The 20481-nt window shown below is 40.9% G+C and overlaps 1 protein-coding gene across 1 annotated transcript in view; it reads right to left on the bottom strand.

Moving 5' to 3' along the window:
* Window positions 1-562: 562 nt before the first annotated feature.
* LOC144530977 (ephrin-A5b-like) overlaps window positions 563-20481 on the bottom strand; it is a 98959-nt gene continuing 79040 nt past the window's right edge. Inside the window, exons 2-5 of the mRNA XM_078270817.1 lie at window positions 14693-14985; window positions 3158-3223; window positions 2954-3034; window positions 563-1921 (exon numbers count right to left, since the gene is read on the bottom strand). Of these exons, the coding sequence (XP_078126943.1) occupies window positions 1797-1921; window positions 2954-3034; window positions 3158-3223; window positions 14693-14985 (565 nt within the window). The 3' untranslated portion in view covers window positions 563-1796. The remainder of the gene's footprint in view (window positions 1922-2953; window positions 3035-3157; window positions 3224-14692; window positions 14986-20481) is intronic.

Genomic DNA, 20481 nt, shown 5'->3' with positions numbered 1-20481 from the left:
CCCATCAAGTCCCTTTAAACCGCCGATGGTCGAGTGGATCGCCAATCTGAACAAGCCTGGTGGAAAATACATGTTTACCGCGTGTCCATGCTTGGAAAACATGACTATTGATCTCAGCAGAGGCTCTACAAAGCTTCACAAGTTGCTCTGAGAGTTTCAGTTTGCCCTGAGAGAACAGGACACCTCGCTCTGTTTATTCCATCTCTGCGGGTGGTCGATTTTTCATTCCAGAAATAACCGGTAGGAGGGTGCCCCCGGTGTTGTTCTGTACACGCGCCACTTTACACGACATCAAAGAGGGCAACTGAATCTCACACCACCCCCTCCGCCCTCACACACACTACCACCACCTGCTCTGCACCTCCGTCACTGTCTCACTGAAACATCTATCGCCACACAAAACTTGTGCTGCTTTATCTGAGGGAGAGTAACCCTCTTGATTTAAAAAAAAACACTATTTTTTTACCTCATGTTAGGCATGGACACATCCCTGAACTTTGTAGGAAATTTGTCTCTATATACAATAGTCGTGTTATGACAGTGATTCACAAAAGCAATAGTGTAATAGTAAAACTACATTTGTGACATTTTTAATGACAAAATCCAAACACAAACATTCTACGATTTCTACACCCTGATAGCACATCAGACTTGTTTTTTTTTTTTTTTTTTTCCTGGACTTTGTTAAAAACATTTAAAAGACCATCATCAGCAAACAGATACATAAATTTTACTCAGTGTTTTTTTGTATGATTGTATCCAAAAACGGTGTAATATGTGAACTAACTTAATGGGTAAGTGTAGTTGTTTTTATTGCCTTTTCTACTGTTTGTACTTGCAGACTAAAACCAGAACAGAAAGAAAGCACGAGGACTTCACAATAAATAGGAAAATACATTTTGCCTGGCAAAATACCATATCCACTTCTACGCTCCGTTCGAATATTTTACTGTACACCCGTGATGGCTGCTACAATTGAATTAGGTGATTATTAAAAAAAACGAAAAACACATTAACCGATCATTAAATCGGCTCTATCCCAACACTAAAAGATGAGTGATTCTTTACATTTTCTTCTTTCACTCTCAACATGGGTCCTCTGCAGTCTGACATCCAACTCCTTTTTAACCTGAGAGGAAGGTTAAGTCATCAAAGGCCCACCCCGTAACCCCCCCACACCTTTGGCAACAGTCTCCTAGCAACAACATCTTTCTCCTTTTCCTTTCCGTTGGCCTGTGTGCGATGCTTCGCTCCCGGATCTTCTTCGAAACCTCTTCCACTTTGATGTGAGATTTAATCATGTTATATGTCAAGGGGTTAGGTGACGTTTTCCTGAACACAAATCAAATGTTAAAAGTCTGTAAACGTTTGCGGGATCCTGCTGTGCTTCTTTACCATTCAAGCTAAAGAGTGTACTGATTGTGTCGTTTGTGTTCTGTGTGTGTGTATATGTCTGTAAGCATGTATGTGTGCTTGTCTTTAACACAAAGAAAAAATCTGCATACTGTGGACGGCAGCGAGGCGGAAAAGTAAGAGACTAGGCCTCCTTCACCTCGGGGCGCCTTGTCCATCAGCACCCACCAGAAAGTCAAGAACCACTCAATGTTGGCAAGTCAAAAAACAACAAAAGGCTTCAGCGTCGAAGTCCCTTCCTCTCTCGTTTCACCTAGAGAGATGTCAGTGTTTTTCTTCTTCTTCTTTTTTAAAAGTGCTCCTTGAGGGGAGGGGTTGCAGGGTAGGGTGGCCTGTGGTCCAATAAGGACAGTCCATTCCTGGGGGATTCCTCAGGCTGGGCGCTATAAAGACATGATGGCAGCCAGGAGTATGAGGGCGGAGCTCAGCAGCAGGACGGAAGTCTGGCGCCGACCAACTGAGTTCACATCCCTTCTCGCCGGCTCTGGCGACTCATGACCGATGCCGTCTGAAGGGAAAGAGATGAAAAATGATCATCGAAGGTTAGCTTATGCTTACCATACACTAGAAAACTCTGAAAAGAAGTCTGATCCCATATCACATCTAAAGACTATCTGTCATAATATGGAAAGACTGGGAATCTTGCAGGGTGACAATTTGCAAGGCTACAACAAGATTGGGTTTGAAAAATGTAACTAAGCTATCTAGCTACCGCTAGCGTTAGCTGGTAACTTTAAGAGAAAGTTTGCTGATTTTCTGTTCTGCCGTCCATGCAGATGAATGGTGGCAGCACCGCGTTTACCCGCTGGTAAAACTTTGAGGGATGACGCGCTTCAGAAGGGTTGAAAATCTGGAACTTTCCCTCTTTAATGTTTAGCTTAGCACGGCGCCATAGCAACCATAAACAACACTGGCTCTAGCCGGTTTGCTGCTTTCTGTTTGGTGCAGGAGGGAGAGCACCCATTGGTTGTTGACAATGTTCACTTGATTTGACTTTCACTACCAAGACTTAACGATAATATCAAACATATTTGATGTTGTCTGAACTTCAAGACGGGAAAAAGACTGACTCGGACTTCTTATTACGAGTTTTATGACCACCTTGCACCAAACTACTGAGACGACGGGAGCGTGCGCCAACTCCAGGACTCATTATTTCATTCCGATATTGAATGTGTCTGCGACAATGGAATTGTTTGGTGTAAGGTCGACTTTAGCTTAGCAAATAGGCTGGAAACACTTTTTTTGATTTAACAGCTTGCCATACATCAGCAGATTATACATTTGTTCCAAAAATTCGTACTGTATTTAGCTGAGTTATTGTCTGCGTTTAAAAATGACTGTTCTAATACAGTTCAAAGTTCATGACTACGTGATTATTCTAAGAGTATACAGTGTGTGCTCTATACTAAATGTCACGTCAATTCAATAAAATCTTGATGTATAAAAGGAATGAAAATTCTCAAGGAAATGAAAAGAAAAGATTCTCATCAGCAGACGTAACACACATAAATATTATGTACTGCATATTCCCACCAACCTCTGGGTTCTAGAGAGTTGTGATTGTTGTCTTCGAAATCGACCCCTTCCTGCACGGTCCCAGAGTTTTTCACACAATTGTCTTTGAAAAACAAAGAGGAGAGAGGATATGTGAAGATTAGAGCAGTCAAACGTCACAAGTCCACAGCCTGATCACAACAGAATGGCAAACTGGGCAGAGTAGACACAACAATCAGTAACTCACTCTGAGGCCTGACGAAGATTTTGAGTCGAAGGCAGCTTCTTCTTCCCTTGTCGTCAGTGATGGAGGCTGTGGAGACATCAGGCAGGAGTTGAGAACAAAACACTTTAGACACATTACCCACACGTTTTCATTTCAAAAACCATTCCTTGATCTAATCGAGGGTTGTGCGATTATGGTTTAAAATGGCTGTTGTCGTATTTTGCTCAATAATGAGATCATGATGATTCATCCACATCTGGAAATAGTTTGTTTTTTAATTTGACGAAATTGCCTTCACTTCCATACTGCATTAAACATACAATAAAAAGGGCAATAGCTTTAATGTACGAGCCTTTGAATCAAAGTAGGGACACAAATCAAACACTCTAAAGTGTCAGCATTGCACCGTGTCACCTTTTAGTACGGCTGCTTGTGTTTAGACATTTACCTTTTGAGAACTTTGGCCACTTTTGCTAGAAATAAATAGTTCTGTAAAACAATGGGTTTGTATTTCTCAAGGTGTGGTATCAAAACCGAAACTCAGATATAACGATATTTTTGTATCCATTGATAATCCAGAATCACAGGTGAAGGACTGATGGGATCAGCCTAGTCCATAGTAATAGACAACGGACGCAATACCTTTTTTTTGTTGCCTTTTCTGGCCTAATTTGGCAACTTCAACTTCTAAAGTCTCCTTTCAGTTTGACTAGAGTATGTATATAATGCAAGTCTTAAAAAACGGCACACTATATGAATGTCTTGTAATTCTAAGAACTACAAGACAGCCGTTTTGAGGGGATATTTTTTGCTATTTCTTTTCCTATTTCAGAGTAGGAACTCTTCCAGCACAGGAGTGACGTGAGTGATTGGTCGAACACATGAGCCAATCCAGCATTTTTTTTTTTTTTTTCACGTTTTAGCAACAACAGCTCGTAACGGAAAAAAAAATGGAAGAAAACACGGATAAATGATCAGACAGCGAAGACCAGGCTTTACTGAGCATATATGCAACGGGGGAAATACATGGTGATTTGGACTCAGCAAAGCCAAATTAAAGAATCTTTGATAGCTTCTCTCTGAATTTGCTATACCAACTGGCAACTACTTCAGCCTTCCTATTGGTGGTTGTTGAAGGTATGTAGTTATTGGGGGAGCTCCCCAACAAGCAATTCCTTTCAGGGAGTCCCCAGAACAGTTTGGTCTGAAAACGCCTATAGATTGCCATGACTGTAGTTCAAGTCACGACTCCATGATCACCTGATCTACATCTGGAAAGAAAAAAATAATAATTTAGTCCGATTTTAGCCTAAGTTTTGTTGTCCTAGTTCTGCAAACCAGGGCTGCACGATATTAAGAAAATGTGCAAGAGGCGATAATGTCGTTGGCGATAACGATATTACTTGCGATGAATAAACTGATATTAAAGTGTACTCAGTTCTGCCTTTCTGCTGCTTTTTCCGTATTCTCCTAAAATACAACAACTTGTATGATAGGAAATAATTTCCAACATTCTTGTATTGAACAAATTGAACATTGAATTGAATATGAAAGGCACCACTAATACTTTCAATTTAAAGTGTAGTTTTCTACTGATATTCTCTTTCAACTAACAACAATGAGTGTCGTTTGCGATATGTCGCAGGCTTCGCCATCTCTTTATTGCTGCAGTTGATATTGCGATTGTGCAGCCCTACTGCAAACCCACTCGGTATTCTCCATTCTCATTCGCTTCAAACTTCACCAGAGCGCTAAAAAAAACTACCTTCATTCATAAACATCAGCTAACCAGTAGAAATGAACAATCTGACAAGGTCCATTGTTTCTTCATCGGAGGCATTCCACACTTATCTCTCCTTTAAATACAGCCTGAAGAGATTTATCTTCCCTCTCATCCTGATGTGAAAGCCTTTCTGCTCCATATTTTATCATATGAAACAACTCAATGTCACCCTCATATTTCCAAGTCTAATTTGGCCACGGGCAGTCATTTCTGCAGATGAGTGGCATGCTGTTATGCCCACCTACAAAATCTCATTTCCTCTGTGTTACTGGTTGTGAAAGGCGAAGATTAAAAACTTCTTTTTGTAGGGGTTGCTGTGATTGTTCTGTAGAGCTAACAAAACTAATTCGTTTTCAAGTAGTGCAGGGGACCGAGTCGCTAACAGAGCACTGACGGTGTCTCCAGCTGTGACGGAATGACTTCAACTTCTGTCTGCACTTTTGTCAAGAACATTTTTATGTTTCGTCTGACCTTAATTATTCCCACTATACATTTTTCTCTTTTCTTTTTCAGACTTTTCCTCACAGGACTCGATACTCTGACCTCTCTCATTTCCTGCTGCCTGCCGAGTCTCTAAAACTGCTCTTAATCTGACCACATATCTGTCACCGTGTGTTGAGTATGTATGTGCTCGTTAGGGGTGGGGGAATTATCGTATCACGTACTGTATATGTTGTGATACCAATTTTAAAAATGGATTCTTTTCCTCATAATCGATATTTCACTCAACTGTTTTCTGTTTATACGGTACTGTCAATGGCGACTACATCATATCCCTTTCCAACTGCAGAAAATACATGTGACGTACTTCTTTACAAGTGAAATAAATGTCGGACTGACTGACTGACGTGACGTGCATTCTTCTTAGAAAACAATTAGTTTTTTTAGAAATGTCTCATGGTATATTGTCTCTAGAAGTGTATTACTCAACTTTTGTTTCTGTTAAAGAAGGAAAAGAAAATCTCAATCCTCAGTACTATCGAATCGTAATACTTCTACAATCGCAGTACAAATCGAATCGGCATCCATGTATCGTGAAAGAATCAAATCGGGACAAATCATATCGTCCCAGCAAGTTGTGGTTGTATCTGCATACATGATGTCCATATAGTTTGTCCTCAGACAGTCCTCTGTCCTTCCACCCAGACGCTCGGCGTGATGGATTCTGGCCGTGCGGTGAATTCCTGATAAAAGTAAAACCATGTCAGTGTTTCCACTGTCGCAGATGACTCTGGCTCTTATTTCAAAAAGGCACTTTATCAGATGCCGTGCGGCTGTGAGAGGAGATAAAATCCATCTTTAAAAACGTCACCATGAGAGGAATATTGGAAGTGAAGCAGCAGAGGGAGGAAATAAACCAGAGAGAATGGGTGTCAATCACGCCGCTTCTGTCTGTGTCAGCGGGTATCGAGTAACTTACCTCACACCCCGACGGTGGCTGGAACTCACTCACTGTCTCAGTTTCTGTCTCGGAACTCAACTGGCCCAAAGCCTGTCTTTGTCTTTCTCTACGTCTCTCAAGCTACTTCTGTTTCCTCGGCTTTTCTCTTTGACTGCTATAAAAAAAAAGGTCTACTTCTGCACTCTCGCACGAACGTCTTGAGGGACGGATATATCAAGACACATTAGAGGGCAAAAGAAAGCTCTGATCAGGACGTTTCATTAATCTTGTGAAATGATTGGGATTAGGGCTTCAAAGAACTAATTATTTTAGTTATCAAAAAAATCTCTTGATTACTTCTCGATAAAAGGATTGTTCGTTTAGTCTATGAAATGTCACAAAGTAGCGAAAAATGTCAATCACAAGTTCTCAAAGTGGGAGGTGACATCTTCAAATTGCATATTTTATCCTATAGGCCAACAAATGTCATGTAAAATGATATAAAAGAGAGAAAAAGCAGCACATTCTCACATTTCAGAAGGAATTTGGGTTTGGTAAATGAGTAAATAGTTAATAATAATAATGATGTTCAGGATCAGTTAATCATTTGAGCACTAATGCAGACATTGATATGTTTTCTTTTGATGACCATTTCTATTAGCCTGTAGCCAAAACAGCCAGGGAAATGCTTTACCACAGTCACTAAATCAGTGAGCAAGCTATATTAAACGGCAAGTAACCATAGCAACCATACATATGTCTCTCACTGCATTGCAATTAACTCGCATCTGAAACAGACTGACTGCATATGGTAGATGGCAACACACTGAAATCGCAGTCACCAGGTGCCGCGACAAACAATCTGTTGTCATTATTTCTATGAAGAACGTCTTGCTCCTAACGCCCAAACAAAAGCTGAGTAAACCCAAAGCACGTCGAGACGCAGTTATCTCTGGAACTTTGGTGAAAGATCAGTGCCGTGTGTAAACCCTGCTATTACAGCTGGGCGATATGGAAAAAAAATCAAAGAAAAATACATCGATGTTGATATTGCGGCGATATTGTAGGGTTGACTATTGGTGCTTTTACAAAATGTTTACACAATGAGAGTTTTTATAAATAATCACCAATAATACGTGTACAATGACTCAGTGGATAAGGTCATAGTATAAAGCAGCTACAACAGTCTGGTAAGTTCAGAAAGTTACATCACTTTACTGTAATGCAGCCTTTGAAACCAGGAAAAGACAACACTTGTGTTGAAGACGATATCTAGCCTCATATGTCAATGCCGATATAATATCCATATGTTGCCCAGCCCTAGCTGCCATGAAAGTTACAATTGACAAAAACTAAATCGTAGGTTGTCTACAGTGCAGATTCCAGACTTTCTATTAGGTGCGACAGGCAAATCTGCTGGCCAGTCAGCAGTGGACATCCACAGAAATTTAGAAGAACTAGCCTGCAGCTGAGTCTGGGCTCCGGGAAAAACACATAACACATTAGCAGTAACAGTAGCTGCAGTTGTTTGTTTTTTTTAGACGGCAAAGAGGCCAAATTAAAAATAAAAGTATTCAAAAAAACACAGCCGCGCTTGTTTCCCTTCGGTAAGTCTCCATGGTACAAGCAGGATAATGCACCCTGGGGTGTCATGTACTGTATAGGGCTTGGTACCAAACTTTGACACTTTTAGGAAAACCAACATAATTGCCTCCATAGTATCGAGTATCCAAAGATGGCTCCTCATTCAATACCAAATTTCAAGACCTAAGGAGTAAATCTCATCACTGTCACTGAGCCAATAAGAAGGCAGCATGCTTGTACCAAGATCTAATAATGCTACGTGGAGACATGCAGGAAAAGCACTACATTACGCACAGAGACGGGGCTCGCATGTGTGTGTTGTAGTAGTGTAGAGTACTCTATATTCACGATGTTCCACTTCAGGGATTGGTCCGTTGCCGCCGGAAATTCCGCTGGATCAGGCTCTTTTTGGCCGGATGTCCGTCTGGATCTTCCGCTTTCTTTGTGTTGGAATTTTAAACTCCGGTGGATTTCTGAGGACTATGGTTAACTGCTCCTCAGATCTCTGCAGGGTAAATCCAGACAGCTGGCTAGACTATCTGTCCAAGCTGAGTTTTCTGTTGCACGACTAAAACTGCTATTTCACAGCGGCACCGTGGCTCTGTCGGGCGCTTGGTGCCGCCCATGACAATTGTGATTGGTTTAAAGAAATGCCAATAATACCAGAGCACGTTTTTCTCCCATCCCGGAATGCCGTGTGGATATATATATATCTATATATATTCAATATCGGTATCGAAAAATCTTTGAACAACAGCCAACCCTTGTCATGTCTCGGGACACCTCATGCATTATCTCGTCTTACAGTATCTTGTTAGTGCTTTGATCTGGTTTTTAATGTGGAGTGTCAGTAGCACATGTTCTATTGTGTTTTAGTCCTTTTACGTCTCTTATAGATCTGCGGAAGATCCTTCATCCTCCAAAATGTTGTCTTGAACTGCAGAATCCTTTCTTCCTTCCTTCTCTGTTTCTCTACTATTTCTCACCCTCGTTCTTTATCTTTCTTTGACATCGTGTCACAATGTCTTTCTCTCATCTCCCTCTCTCACCTGCTTCCTCTCCCCATACCGCCGTCCCTTCACACAATTAATCGACTGTCTCTCCCTTTCGCTCATGTCTGCCACTGAGGTCAGAGTCTGGCTTTTCTATCCTCGAGCAACACAGCCGGGCTTCACCGTGACTGTAACTCCAGCTCTCGCCTGCAACTCTAAACCCAGAGATAGAGGGGTTATCCGGCCGCCACCTCACCATGACAACAGTGAACCTGTCAGTCACATGTTCAGACACATGTTACACGTTTAGTCATGACTTGCGATCGTCGCTGTCGCACGTTCGGGACCGCCAACACACATCACAGATCACTAAACAGGCCAGGGGACAGGATTTGGCAGTGGTGGAAGAAGTATTCAGATCCTTTACTTAATAGTACTAATAACACACTGTAAAAAATACTCTGTTGCAAGTAAAAGTCCTGCACTGAAAATGTTTCTTATGTAAAAGTATGTAAGAATCATCAGGAAAAAGTACTCAAAGTATTACAAGTAAAAGTACTCAATGTAGAACAATCCAAAGAGTTGCGTCAATCAACTAAGTGTTTGATCGGCTAATCATTTTAGCTGTACTTGTAGGCCGTTATGTTGTTGTGTAGTTTCATTTACAACATTGTGTTTTATAAACTACATATATTTTGAGTGCAAAAATCTTAATATTTTTCTCTGAAATGTAGTGGAGAAGAAATAGAAAGTAGCATGAAAAGAAAAGCAAAGTACAAGTACCTTTAATTTGTACTTAAGTACAGTACCGGAGTAAATGTACTTAGTTACATTCCACCACTGGGATTTGGTGTGACTGTGAGTTGAATTAGACGGATCCTGATTTAAATAGTGTGAGATCAGATGTTTTTCTTGTGATGAGTGGTCTATCTTGGGGAACAAAGCCCTTTTGTCTTTGCATCAGCTGCAAGAAGCGAAAGGGAAGCTGTCTGGGCTGTGCTGGAGGGGTTCATGTCATTACCGATGTAGATCTGCACTGACTGTACGGAGCGGGACTCGTGCGTTTGAAGCACAAGGGCTTTACAGGGAGACAGTCATCTCTCTCACACAGGGAGAGCCAGACTCTCAACTGTCTCCTCTGAAAATTGGATTTCTATCCCCTGAGATTAGGATCAGGCTTTTCCCCGCTCCACCGGGGCTCTATTAGAAAAACATGCCGCCCTCTGAGGCCACGAGAAAGCTCGGTGACCTTTGACCCTTCCAGGACCAGCCGCAATACTGATCCCACACCGGGGCGGCTTTCCTCCGGGTGTTTGTCTTGTCTGCCAGACGGGCAGGCCCTTAGCCAACTGCAGGTGTCATCTATTTGACGTGGCCCCGCCCTCTCTTCCCCTCACTGCCTGGGGGCGAACGATGATCACCACACAGGAGGAGGACAAAGGAGTGTCTGTCTTCACTCAGACAAGCCCCCCCTCCCCCCCTTCAATGTGTCATTTACATGCCCACTGAACAGATTATGAAACCCTATTGTATGTACAACACTGGTATTAACTATCAGGTATTGTTGAGCTTTTGTTAGCGATAGTCAACATGGGATCTGACACCAGCAGCTGATAAAACATAGTTTACAGTAATGCAACTGTAACAATGCTGCTGGGTAAAAAAAACAACAAAAAAAACAAGTATCCATTTGGGGAAATATGTTTTTATGTGTGATGGCAATACTTATTTTCTCACTGATGCCGTTATATGCTTCAAAGCTCCAAGAAAGACGCATTGAGAAAGTCTGAGTGAAGAAATGACGACACACTGTAAGCATTCAAATAAAATAAAGAAAGCAAATCCTTTTTTTTGCAGGGACAATGTTAGGCTTGCATGGACATAAAACTCAAGCACTACAGATAAGCAACTGATTTAACAACTACATGTTCTTTAAAAAGTCAAAGGGACATGCATGTGGACATAAAAGATTTTTCGGTACAAAAAATGTAATCACCAAGCCTAAAACTGTGTTGACGCAGCAAGCTAAAGCTAAGGATTACACTGTGTAAATGAAACATTCGAAACGTAAAGCTGCACTCGACAATATGTATATATTAACAATGAATCAAATTACTATGTGTAAAGGTGTCACTCTGAATAGGGATCCTATAAGAATTATCACTCAGCCTTCTGTGCAGTTCCCCTCAGCTCTACGGAGCACGTTAGCTTCTTTTAGCTAACGGCTTAGTTTTTTTAGTTCTTAGTTTTAGTTTTTATTAACCCACAACTTTACTTTTTTGGTTCACTCACATCAAACTTGTTTTTGGCTGCAGGAAGCAGCTGTTTTCAGTGAAAAAAAAAGTCTGTCGTTTGGTGTTGGGCAGGTAGTGTACACTGGGTTTATCAAAGTTAGCAACTAGCTAACGTGACTAGTGTAGCAGCATTTAGCAGCTAAAGAGACAGATATTTCCCTCTGGAGACCGAAACACAGCTGAAATAACAGTGAATATATAACATTAACATTCTTCAGGTGGCCAAAATCACAACTAACTCTAATGTTGCTCCATGTCTGTTGGATGTGTAACTTCTTTGCTAACATTTTAAAAGGTGATTACATGTCAATGCCGTGTTTTTAGCTCGTTCTGCTTCCCCCCAAGGGGCCAAAAAAGTAGTCAAATCTGCTTTAAATCACTGAATGATGAAGTGTTCTGACTTTGCTACTGATTCTGACTAGCTTCTCTCCACGGCAACAGCAACTGAGGCTCATGGGTATTGTAGTAGTTAGAGCCATTCAACATACCAAAAACTGACATAAAAACATGATTTCTCAAAACATTAAATTTAAGTATTTATACAATTGATGGCCACAACATAAATCAAAGTATTACATATAGTATTACAATATTCAGTTGAACCAAGTGTTTATGTGGAGGAACAAAGAGGTTTCTATTAAAAGAAAACGATTAAATTCCAGAAACAGCTCTTCTTTCCTACACAACTCTAAACAATGTGAAGACAAATATGGGTATTATGTGAAATGTTCTGACTATAAAACCTTGATATTTTCCCAAAGGTGTCTTTGTCTTATGTTACTTCATCCCGTTCTCAGATCACATGTTCTCAGAGGGAAAAAAGGTGTCTTTGGCGAACAAGAATCTGATGGATGAGTCATGAATCTGAGTCAGTGAGAGATGGCCCATATGGCCTCAAACTGCTCAAAGCCATATGGGTTGTCTCTCTGCCTTTCTCTCTCCGGATGATCAATCAAAATTAAAGTCCACAAGAACATTGTCCTCACTTAGTTTCACATCAACCAGAGCCAACTTAACAAATAAAGCAGAATTAGGCAATCTGTGATTTTTCTTATCGACATCCAATTGCAACAGCATCAACAATTCCCTGGCATGACTAGAAGCAGACCGCAATTCCTCTAAACAATACAGTCACATTTATGCAACAGAGTCGAGAAAACTGTCCAATGGACACAGAAATCCAACAGAAACATCCAGTGAAGGGTAATCCATCACAACACAAAATACTACAACAGAAATTGGATCTGGTTTAACTCACACAAGGACAAAAGTGTTGAAAGACGTGAGGAGAACAAATTCTCCAGTGGCTATTATTTTATCATCAACCTTACTAAATTATATATATATTAAAAAAAAATCTTCCTTATGATCTTAAACTCAACTGACCTTCATTGCAAACCCACAATACTTAATTTCAGCTTAGTTGAGTTTGCAAAGTTTCCAAAGATATGTGTCAAGATGGAAATCATTGGTCCAAAGTGTTGACTCAGTGACCAGCTAACAGATACTAAATCCTTATTTGCATTTCAACCCAAATCAAAATCCTCTGAGATAGATCAGATGAGCCAAACTGTGTATTCCTTTGAATGAATTTAGAGTTTTAGGCAGCTTTCCAAAATACCTGCTCTGGGTCTAGAAGCAAGACTGAAAAGTTATACCAAAAACCAGACAACTTTCTCCATACTTTCCCTGTCCTCTCACCAGTCTCTTTGGATTCAATATCTACATTTTGTACTTTGTTGTAATGCCAATATTTGGTTTCCTTTCCCTGACTCTTGCACTTCTTACTATAAAGTTCCTCTGACCTGTGTCAGCTAAATACCAAAAATCTACCGTGGAGAGCAGTGTATTAAGTCTTCTTCTGCCCCTGCAGGGCACTGACTTCACTTATGAAAACATGACTTCCCAGCTGTTTGTTTTCCCCAGTTTTCTCACAAAGAAGAGAAAGCTGAGCTCAGCCAGTCAGCAACAAAATACATTTCAAACGAGACCTCGAAAGTGGAGATGTTTTGCTCCCTCTGGCTTGTATTTTGGCTCGGCCCTCATTCCAAGGACTTGCAAAACAGAACACGAACATTGCTGCTGTCTTTTCTGCAAGATGACACGGAAATGGATCTTCTGATACAACTCCAAGTTAGAGCTGGGTAGCATTGTAAATCTTTCTTTGCTAGTGCTGATACCTGAGTTTCAGAACTGATACCAAATCAATACTTTTTGGGCAATTTACTTTGAGAAATATGAACTTTTTCCATCGACAGAGGAACCCAAAGTTGTCAAATACTATATAATACATGTCTTCTTGCAGCCGTACAAGAAAAGGGTGTAAAATTGGCACCATTTTGCTTCAAATCAGCAATTATCTAATCAAACAACAAGTAAAACATTCTTCAAATTAACGACATTTATCAAATTAACGATCTTCAAGTTGCCCAATTTGTTCCCACTCAAAAAGCAGCCCAGCTTTGCCCCCATCAAACGGGAATCACCAATATCCCAATTTAGCATTTACAGAGGTTCTAAGATATGGAAATTGCTTCCCTCCCTGCCTACAGGAACTTTCTCCTCATCATTTAAAACATCTGTGAAAAATATTTTACTGTATTTATAACCTAACATATTTCTTTTTTTCATGATCACTTTTCCTTTCTCTGTTTCTTAAACCTTTATATTATTTCCTCATTTGATTGTTCCTTGATGTGTCCATGGTTACAATTTTCTGTTATAGTTTTTCCTCTTTTAATTTAGTTAAAGTTAATTTATTCCCCATTTCCTTGTTTACTGTCTCTTGTGTTCTCTGTTGCGTTTTCATCTTTGTGTATGTTTTATGCTTCAGTTTCCTGTTTTATTTTGTAGTCTCTGTTTTCTCCAATGTCATATCTTGTGTTACTTCCTGCCTTGTGTTTTACCACCTTTGTGATTGTCTGCCCCACCCTGATGTGTTTCACCTGTTCCTGAGTCCTCGTGTCACCTGTTCCTTGTTTCACCTCGTTACCTTGTGTATGTAGTCTCTGTGTTGTCTTTGTCTGTTGTCAGATCATTGTATTTGTCTTTTGGCTTCTTCAAAATTTTTTGGTACTATTTTTGCCTGCTTACTTCAGGACTCTTTTTGTTGTAACCCTTTTCATTTATTAAATCTTTGAACTTAACTCTGCCCCGTCGTCTCTGCATTTTTGGGTCCGCCATTTCTCTAAATCCTGACACTATGTTTTTTGATTTGCTATCTTTTATGCTACCTATTGTTAAATTATTCTAGAAAACCCAACTTGCCAAGCCCCCCTTTTCTGGGTTTACTTTGCATGCCTTTTTTTCCCTAATGTCTCTTAAATGTATCATTGCTGTTTGTTTTTCTTTTTAGATGTGCTAAATAAATAAATACTAAAAATCTGACAAAATATTTGTCGCCGTCTTTCAGTAAATTACAGTTTTGGATACGAAATGTGTCCATACATTTTTGTCCATATCAAAAGTACAATCACTTTTATAAATATAGGTAACAGGGTAGGTAAGCGCACAGATACTCACAGATATAATAATACTCTCTGCCAGGGCGAAACTCAAAGCCTAAGGAGAAGGGAGTAAAGAGCTGGAACTTCTCGGAGAACTTCAGCGGTCCGTTGGGCGACAGAGGCCTGTTGCACTCCCAGCGTTTGAAGCCCTTGGCGGTGTGGTCGCAGGAGCTATAGCCGTCGTAGTTCACCATGTAGAGGACGTAGCGCTCGGCCCGCTCGTCAGACACCGGGCCGACGTAGTGCGGACAGTAGACATCAAGGTAGTCGTTGATGCAGACGTCGATGTGGTAATCACCCCGGTAAAACCTGGAGGAAAGAGAGAGAAAAGGGTGACACGTGAATATGTTGCGCAGAAAAACATAAAATCTGCGTGAAAATACCTAAATGTGTTGGAGTCAAAGTGTTAAATCTTCATAATCTGTATTACAGTCAATTCCAGTCTTTTTACATGACTGTGACCAATTTTGGCATTTTAATTAAATAATCTGCCTCTTGCACTTCTACTTCTGGGGTTTAGCCAATTCTAGTCTATATCCACGACGTTCCACTTCTTGCTACGATGTCGCCGGACATTCCGCCGGATGTCCAATCTGAGTTTTCTGTTGCATGACTAAAACAACTTTTGAACGTACACGTTCCACCAAAACAAGTTCCTTCCAGAGGGTACTTTGCAGAGAAAACAGGGCTCTGTGTCGTGCTTAGCGCCACCAATGCCGATTGTGATAGGTTTAAAGAAATGCCAATAATTCCAGAGCATGTTTTTCTCCCATCCCGGAATGCTGTGTGGACTAGCCAGACCGTCCTCCTCAGCGCTGAACCTTTTTTGAAGTCTCAGGTCAAGTCATCAGGGAATCTCAAGTAAGTCAGGTCTAGAGTCCTTATTATGGTCACTTAAAGGTACCCTATGTGATTTTTGATCACTAGTAGCACTAAGGAGCAACATTTTTGCATGTGGGTTCCAGCATATGGGTGAAGCAATACATATACCTGCCAATGGTTTTACACTATTCCACTGATTGACAGGTGGTGCTAACATGCAAAGAAACGCAGCAAAAGGCAGGGAATGAGAAGACTTCTAGCAAAGACAACATTGCCTTTGCAAATATTCTGAGAAAAGAAATGCATTGGCATTTGTAAGACCTAAAGGAGACGCACAATGTGTTTGGTAGTGATGCAACAATACACTCAACTCACGATTCACGAGTTTAAGTTCACGATACGATTGTCTCACAATATGTTTTTAAACAGAATGAGCTGCAGACAAATGACTGAAAGATGTCCCTTTATTTCTTTAAACTGTGCAAAACAACCCCCTTATCAAAAGTGCAACAGGAATTGTATTTTGTCTCAAATAACAAAAATGAAAGCTAACAGATTTTAAAAGAAATCCCACATCAAAATAACGAAAAATAAATAAATAAATGAACTAAAGAAATAGAAGACGTAGTGACGTCTGAAGTCAGACTAGTGAAATTAAATGTAATGCCCGTAATTTTTCCATCTTAAACAGTAATCTTTAAACATTTATATTGATTTTTATCTAGGGATGTTTGGCTGAGTAACACTGAAAGTAAACAGGGCACCAAACAGCTCTGAAAAGGCAGATTAATAAAAACATGTTTGCATTTTCACCAAAGAAGCTTGTGCTTACGTGACCAAATGTAATTGTTTATAATCCACAGTGAGGGCACTTTTCTGTATGTCAGCAATATTAATAACACAACGAATCTATCATTGGTGAGCCGATTGTTCCACATTTATGTATGCAAGGATAATCCCCACGATAACATCATGCGATCTCTGATCTTGACCTTTTAATGATTTATTTACCAAATGAAAATACGCTGAGCATGCATGCTCTGTCTGCTGAAGCCTGCTTTTTTTTTGTTTTGTACACATCTAACATTAAGATCCCCTGAAGCAGGGCTTTGCTCAAGGGTACGTCAATAACAGCTGTCTTAATTGGGATGATAGTTACGCGCTGGTTTGTTTGGGTAGTCTCTTGCCATGATGCGTTCTCCCAAGAGTTATTAGTGCTGTTGACAAGAGCTGATACTTTAGTTATCTCAGGCTGTTTTCACACCTAAGCAGTTTGGTCCATTTTCACCAAATCCTTGAGCGTTTTGTCAGATAGTCCGGTTCATTTGGGGCGGTGTGAAAGCTCATTCGAACTCCGTTGCCGACCACCCGTCCCGGCTCGCTTCCAAGTGATCTAGAGCAGGGGTCTTCAATGTCTTTTAGGCCAAGGACCCCAAACTGAAAGAGAGACGGAACCGAGACCCCCTACTACATTGTAAAGTTGTATAAAATTGAGTTGCATATTAAACTGGGCCTACAATAACGTGTGGGTGGCCTAAAGCCTTTACACATGCCATTTTTGCATAGAATACTAAGCTAGAAAAATAATGATGTATAATAAATAATAGTTATATAAAAGTTTTAATGTTAAACATACATGTGGCACAGTTAATCCTTAAGATGAACTGTATCTGTGGATGGCTACCTTAGTGACTATCTTACCTATAGGCCAGTAAGCCTATCATCAGTGTTGTTGTTTTTTTGTTTTTTTTTCACAAATAGGCTGATTTATATTTGCTAATAATATGTTGGATTCATGTCAAGACATTTTTAATGTTCTTGGAAACTTTCAAAAACATTTACATTAATTTGGTGGACCCCCCTGCAGTAGCTCTGAGAACCCCCTAGGGGTCCCAGACCCCCTGTTGAAGATCTCTGCTCTAGAGTTCAGTTCTCTTCAGGTGAGAATGCGATCCGATCCAAATACAGGAAGTGGACCAACAACAATTTCAACTTCGCACTCAATTTACAGACGTCTTCATGATTTAAGTGACAAACAACTTTCAGATCCATAACCTATTATGACCATGAATCGCTCCTCGAGTGTGTGAAATCACATCACCATCTCTCTGTCATCAGGGCCGTCCTCTCCTTCACTCGCTGTCTTGTCAGCTGCTTACATTGTTTGCCTTCTTCTAAAATATTAGAAACACTGAGGCAAAACCATAAAACTCTCTTCTCTCTGGGGAGCGCTACAGATCACTGAAAACTCAGACTAACAGACTCAAACACAGCTTTTTTCCCCACAGCTATCAGAACTCTGAACGGACAAAAACTCACAAGTTGAATGTTTTTGAACCATTATGCAATGTTCCTAATGTGCAATTTCTCAATGCCGTTTATTTATTATCGTCTGAAATGTATGAATGACTGTGAGGAGAGAATGTTTTATTTTTGTGTAATTAGCGGCGTAGCACTCTTAAGGCATTCTATTCAAAACCCAAGACGCAAATGTGGTGTTGCTCCATTATTTCTGAGACCAGAAGGTGTCAGAGAGTTTCACTCGGATATTCTGCCCAATAATAAAGTAACCATTTCCGCGTGACAATATGTTTACAATTGTCGGTGTGTCTTGACAAAGTGCAGTCTGAACGCAAACCGAACCAAATAAAAACTGCAACAATGTTGCAGCATTACCCCCCCCCAAATCTACTGAGCTATAGGAGTGAAAGCGCCCTCAGTGTAACCACAGCTGAAGAAAAAGTGCCCGTATGCGCTGGGTAACTGAGGCCTGGACTGTGAAAGACACATCCAGGCTATGGTTCTGGTTTTTGTTTACAGGATCTCATCACGTCAGTCTCAATCAGCCCGAGTCTCTCGTGAGACTCCACCGATCCCCCTGCAACACACCCTCCCTGGGAGAAACCCTCTTACGACACACGCTAGTCAGTCCTAAGCCATATATCTATGTCGGTGCTCGGCAGTGATGACTTATGCTGGTGCTGAAATTGAAGTCCCCTAGCGTTACAGGGCTAATCCCCTGGTTAGCATGTGCCTTTAGCAGCTTTAGGAGGATCCCTCTGTAGAATGAGATTTTCATTAGCCCAATGTGACAGCTTGATGGAGGAGCCCCTTGTGGGAAAACTCAGAGTCTGGGAAAATGAGGCCTGTTCTCAATCCTCGCCGTTAAAGAGCCCCGAGATTTTTTTTCGCCTGGTGTTTACTGTAAACCGAGTGTACAAGGGCGGAAAAAAAAAGTTGCAGCGGCGCGATATGCCAGGTATTCATTCCTGAGGAGTGTGATTGGAAACACATATTCCCATCGGTGCCGTATAAGGTTGCATTTCTGAGGCTTTTAGCGGAGACAGATTAGGCTCGGGACGGCCGGCGGCTTGGGTCTCCATAGCTGCTAATGGCCCGCGGTTCAGTATCACTGACATACTGCGGATGTCTTCAATACTCCACCTCTGTTCATTGACACAGTGAGGGCCGTCAGGGGAGACAGGCCAGAGACCGTGTTGGAGCATGCAGCAGGCTGATGATCCGATACGGGGGGAACTCGCCCGGGGCACGTTTCACAGAGCCACGCTGGAAACGGATCAGATATTACCCATAGGCTTCCTGTCTCCCAAAGAATTAATTTCAAAATACTATTGTTGGATTATACAGCATTGAATAGGGCCAAAATACATTTGGGATCTGCTGCTACATTATGAACCATCCAGACCTCTCAGGTCATCTGGGACAGGTCTGCTTTCTGTCCCCATGCAGAGTCAGAACTAACCACATATCTGGAACAAACTGCCAGAAAACTGCAGGTCTGCTGAAACTCTGTTCTTTTAAATCAAGGCTGAAGACTCTTCTGTTTGACACTGCCCCTTTTAAAGTAATTGTTCATTTACCTCGAATTTCCGAGCTCGGAACTCGGACGACCACCGAGTACCCCGAGCTAAAAATCAGTTGTTCAACAGTTGTGAAAGGTGTAGTAACATCTAGTTAAAAGCACTTCTGTCTTATTTGTGTCTCACTAAGTCGTACACACAGTCCTGTCCATCTTCTATCTGTGGACATGTTGCTACGCTGTTTGTATGCACACAAAAAAACTCATTTGCATTCAACTGAAGTCATTCCCAGCTTTGACTTCTGAGTTCCGAGGTAAATGGAACACACTATTACACTTCACTGTTACTTTTAGTCTTGTATTTCATAGCTGTCTTATTCTATTTTAACTGTTTTTAACTGCTCTTTAATGTTTTACGAAAAGCACTTTGAATTGGCTTGTTGCTGAAACGTGCTATACACATCAAGCTACCTTGCATAGCTTTGCATACTCCTGCTCCTCGCCAATGGAATGGGAGTACCAATCAGCTGATCTAAGGCCAGGTGAGGCAGGCAGGGAGGGATCCAGACGCAGCTGTTGCCGCTGACACGTAGTGTACATGTTGGTTTTTTTTTCGAGAGGCATGGGTAGCATAAAGGGAGGTGTGTGCTCGCCGAGGCCTCCTGGGGGTATCATGTTGCCGTTACACAGATTGTAAATGTGCTGCAGGATTAGTGGGCGTCCTACTGGGTATGCATTGGCCACAAATGAGCGGATGCGTGTGATGGGGTCTTATGCAGTGGTGGAAGAAGTACTCAGATCCTTTACTTAAGTAAAAGTACTAATCCCACACTGTAAAATACTCTGTTACAAGTAAAAGTCCTGCATTGAAAATGTTACATACTGTAAGTAAAAGTATGTAAGTATCATCAGGAAAATTTACTTAAAGTATTAAAAGTAAAAGTACTCAATGCAGAAAAATCCTCATATTTAAGAAACTGGAAATGTTCCAAACAGTTGTATGTTTAAGGGTCTAATCATTTCAGTTGGACTTGTAGACCTGGTAGTTTAATTTATAATAAAACATTGTATTGTATAAACTACATGTGTTTGGTGTGCAAAAATCTTAATCTGTAAAGTAACTAGTAAATAAAGCTTTCAGATTCATGTAGTGGAGTAAAAAT

Source organism: Sander vitreus, chromosome 16, assembly GCF_031162955.1.
Source record: "Sander vitreus isolate 19-12246 chromosome 16, sanVit1, whole genome shotgun sequence".
Taxonomy (NCBI): domain Eukaryota; kingdom Metazoa; phylum Chordata; class Actinopteri; order Perciformes; family Percidae; genus Sander; species Sander vitreus.
The sequence above is the reverse complement of the archived record's forward strand: the minus strand, read 5'-3'. Positions and strand labels throughout refer to the sequence as shown.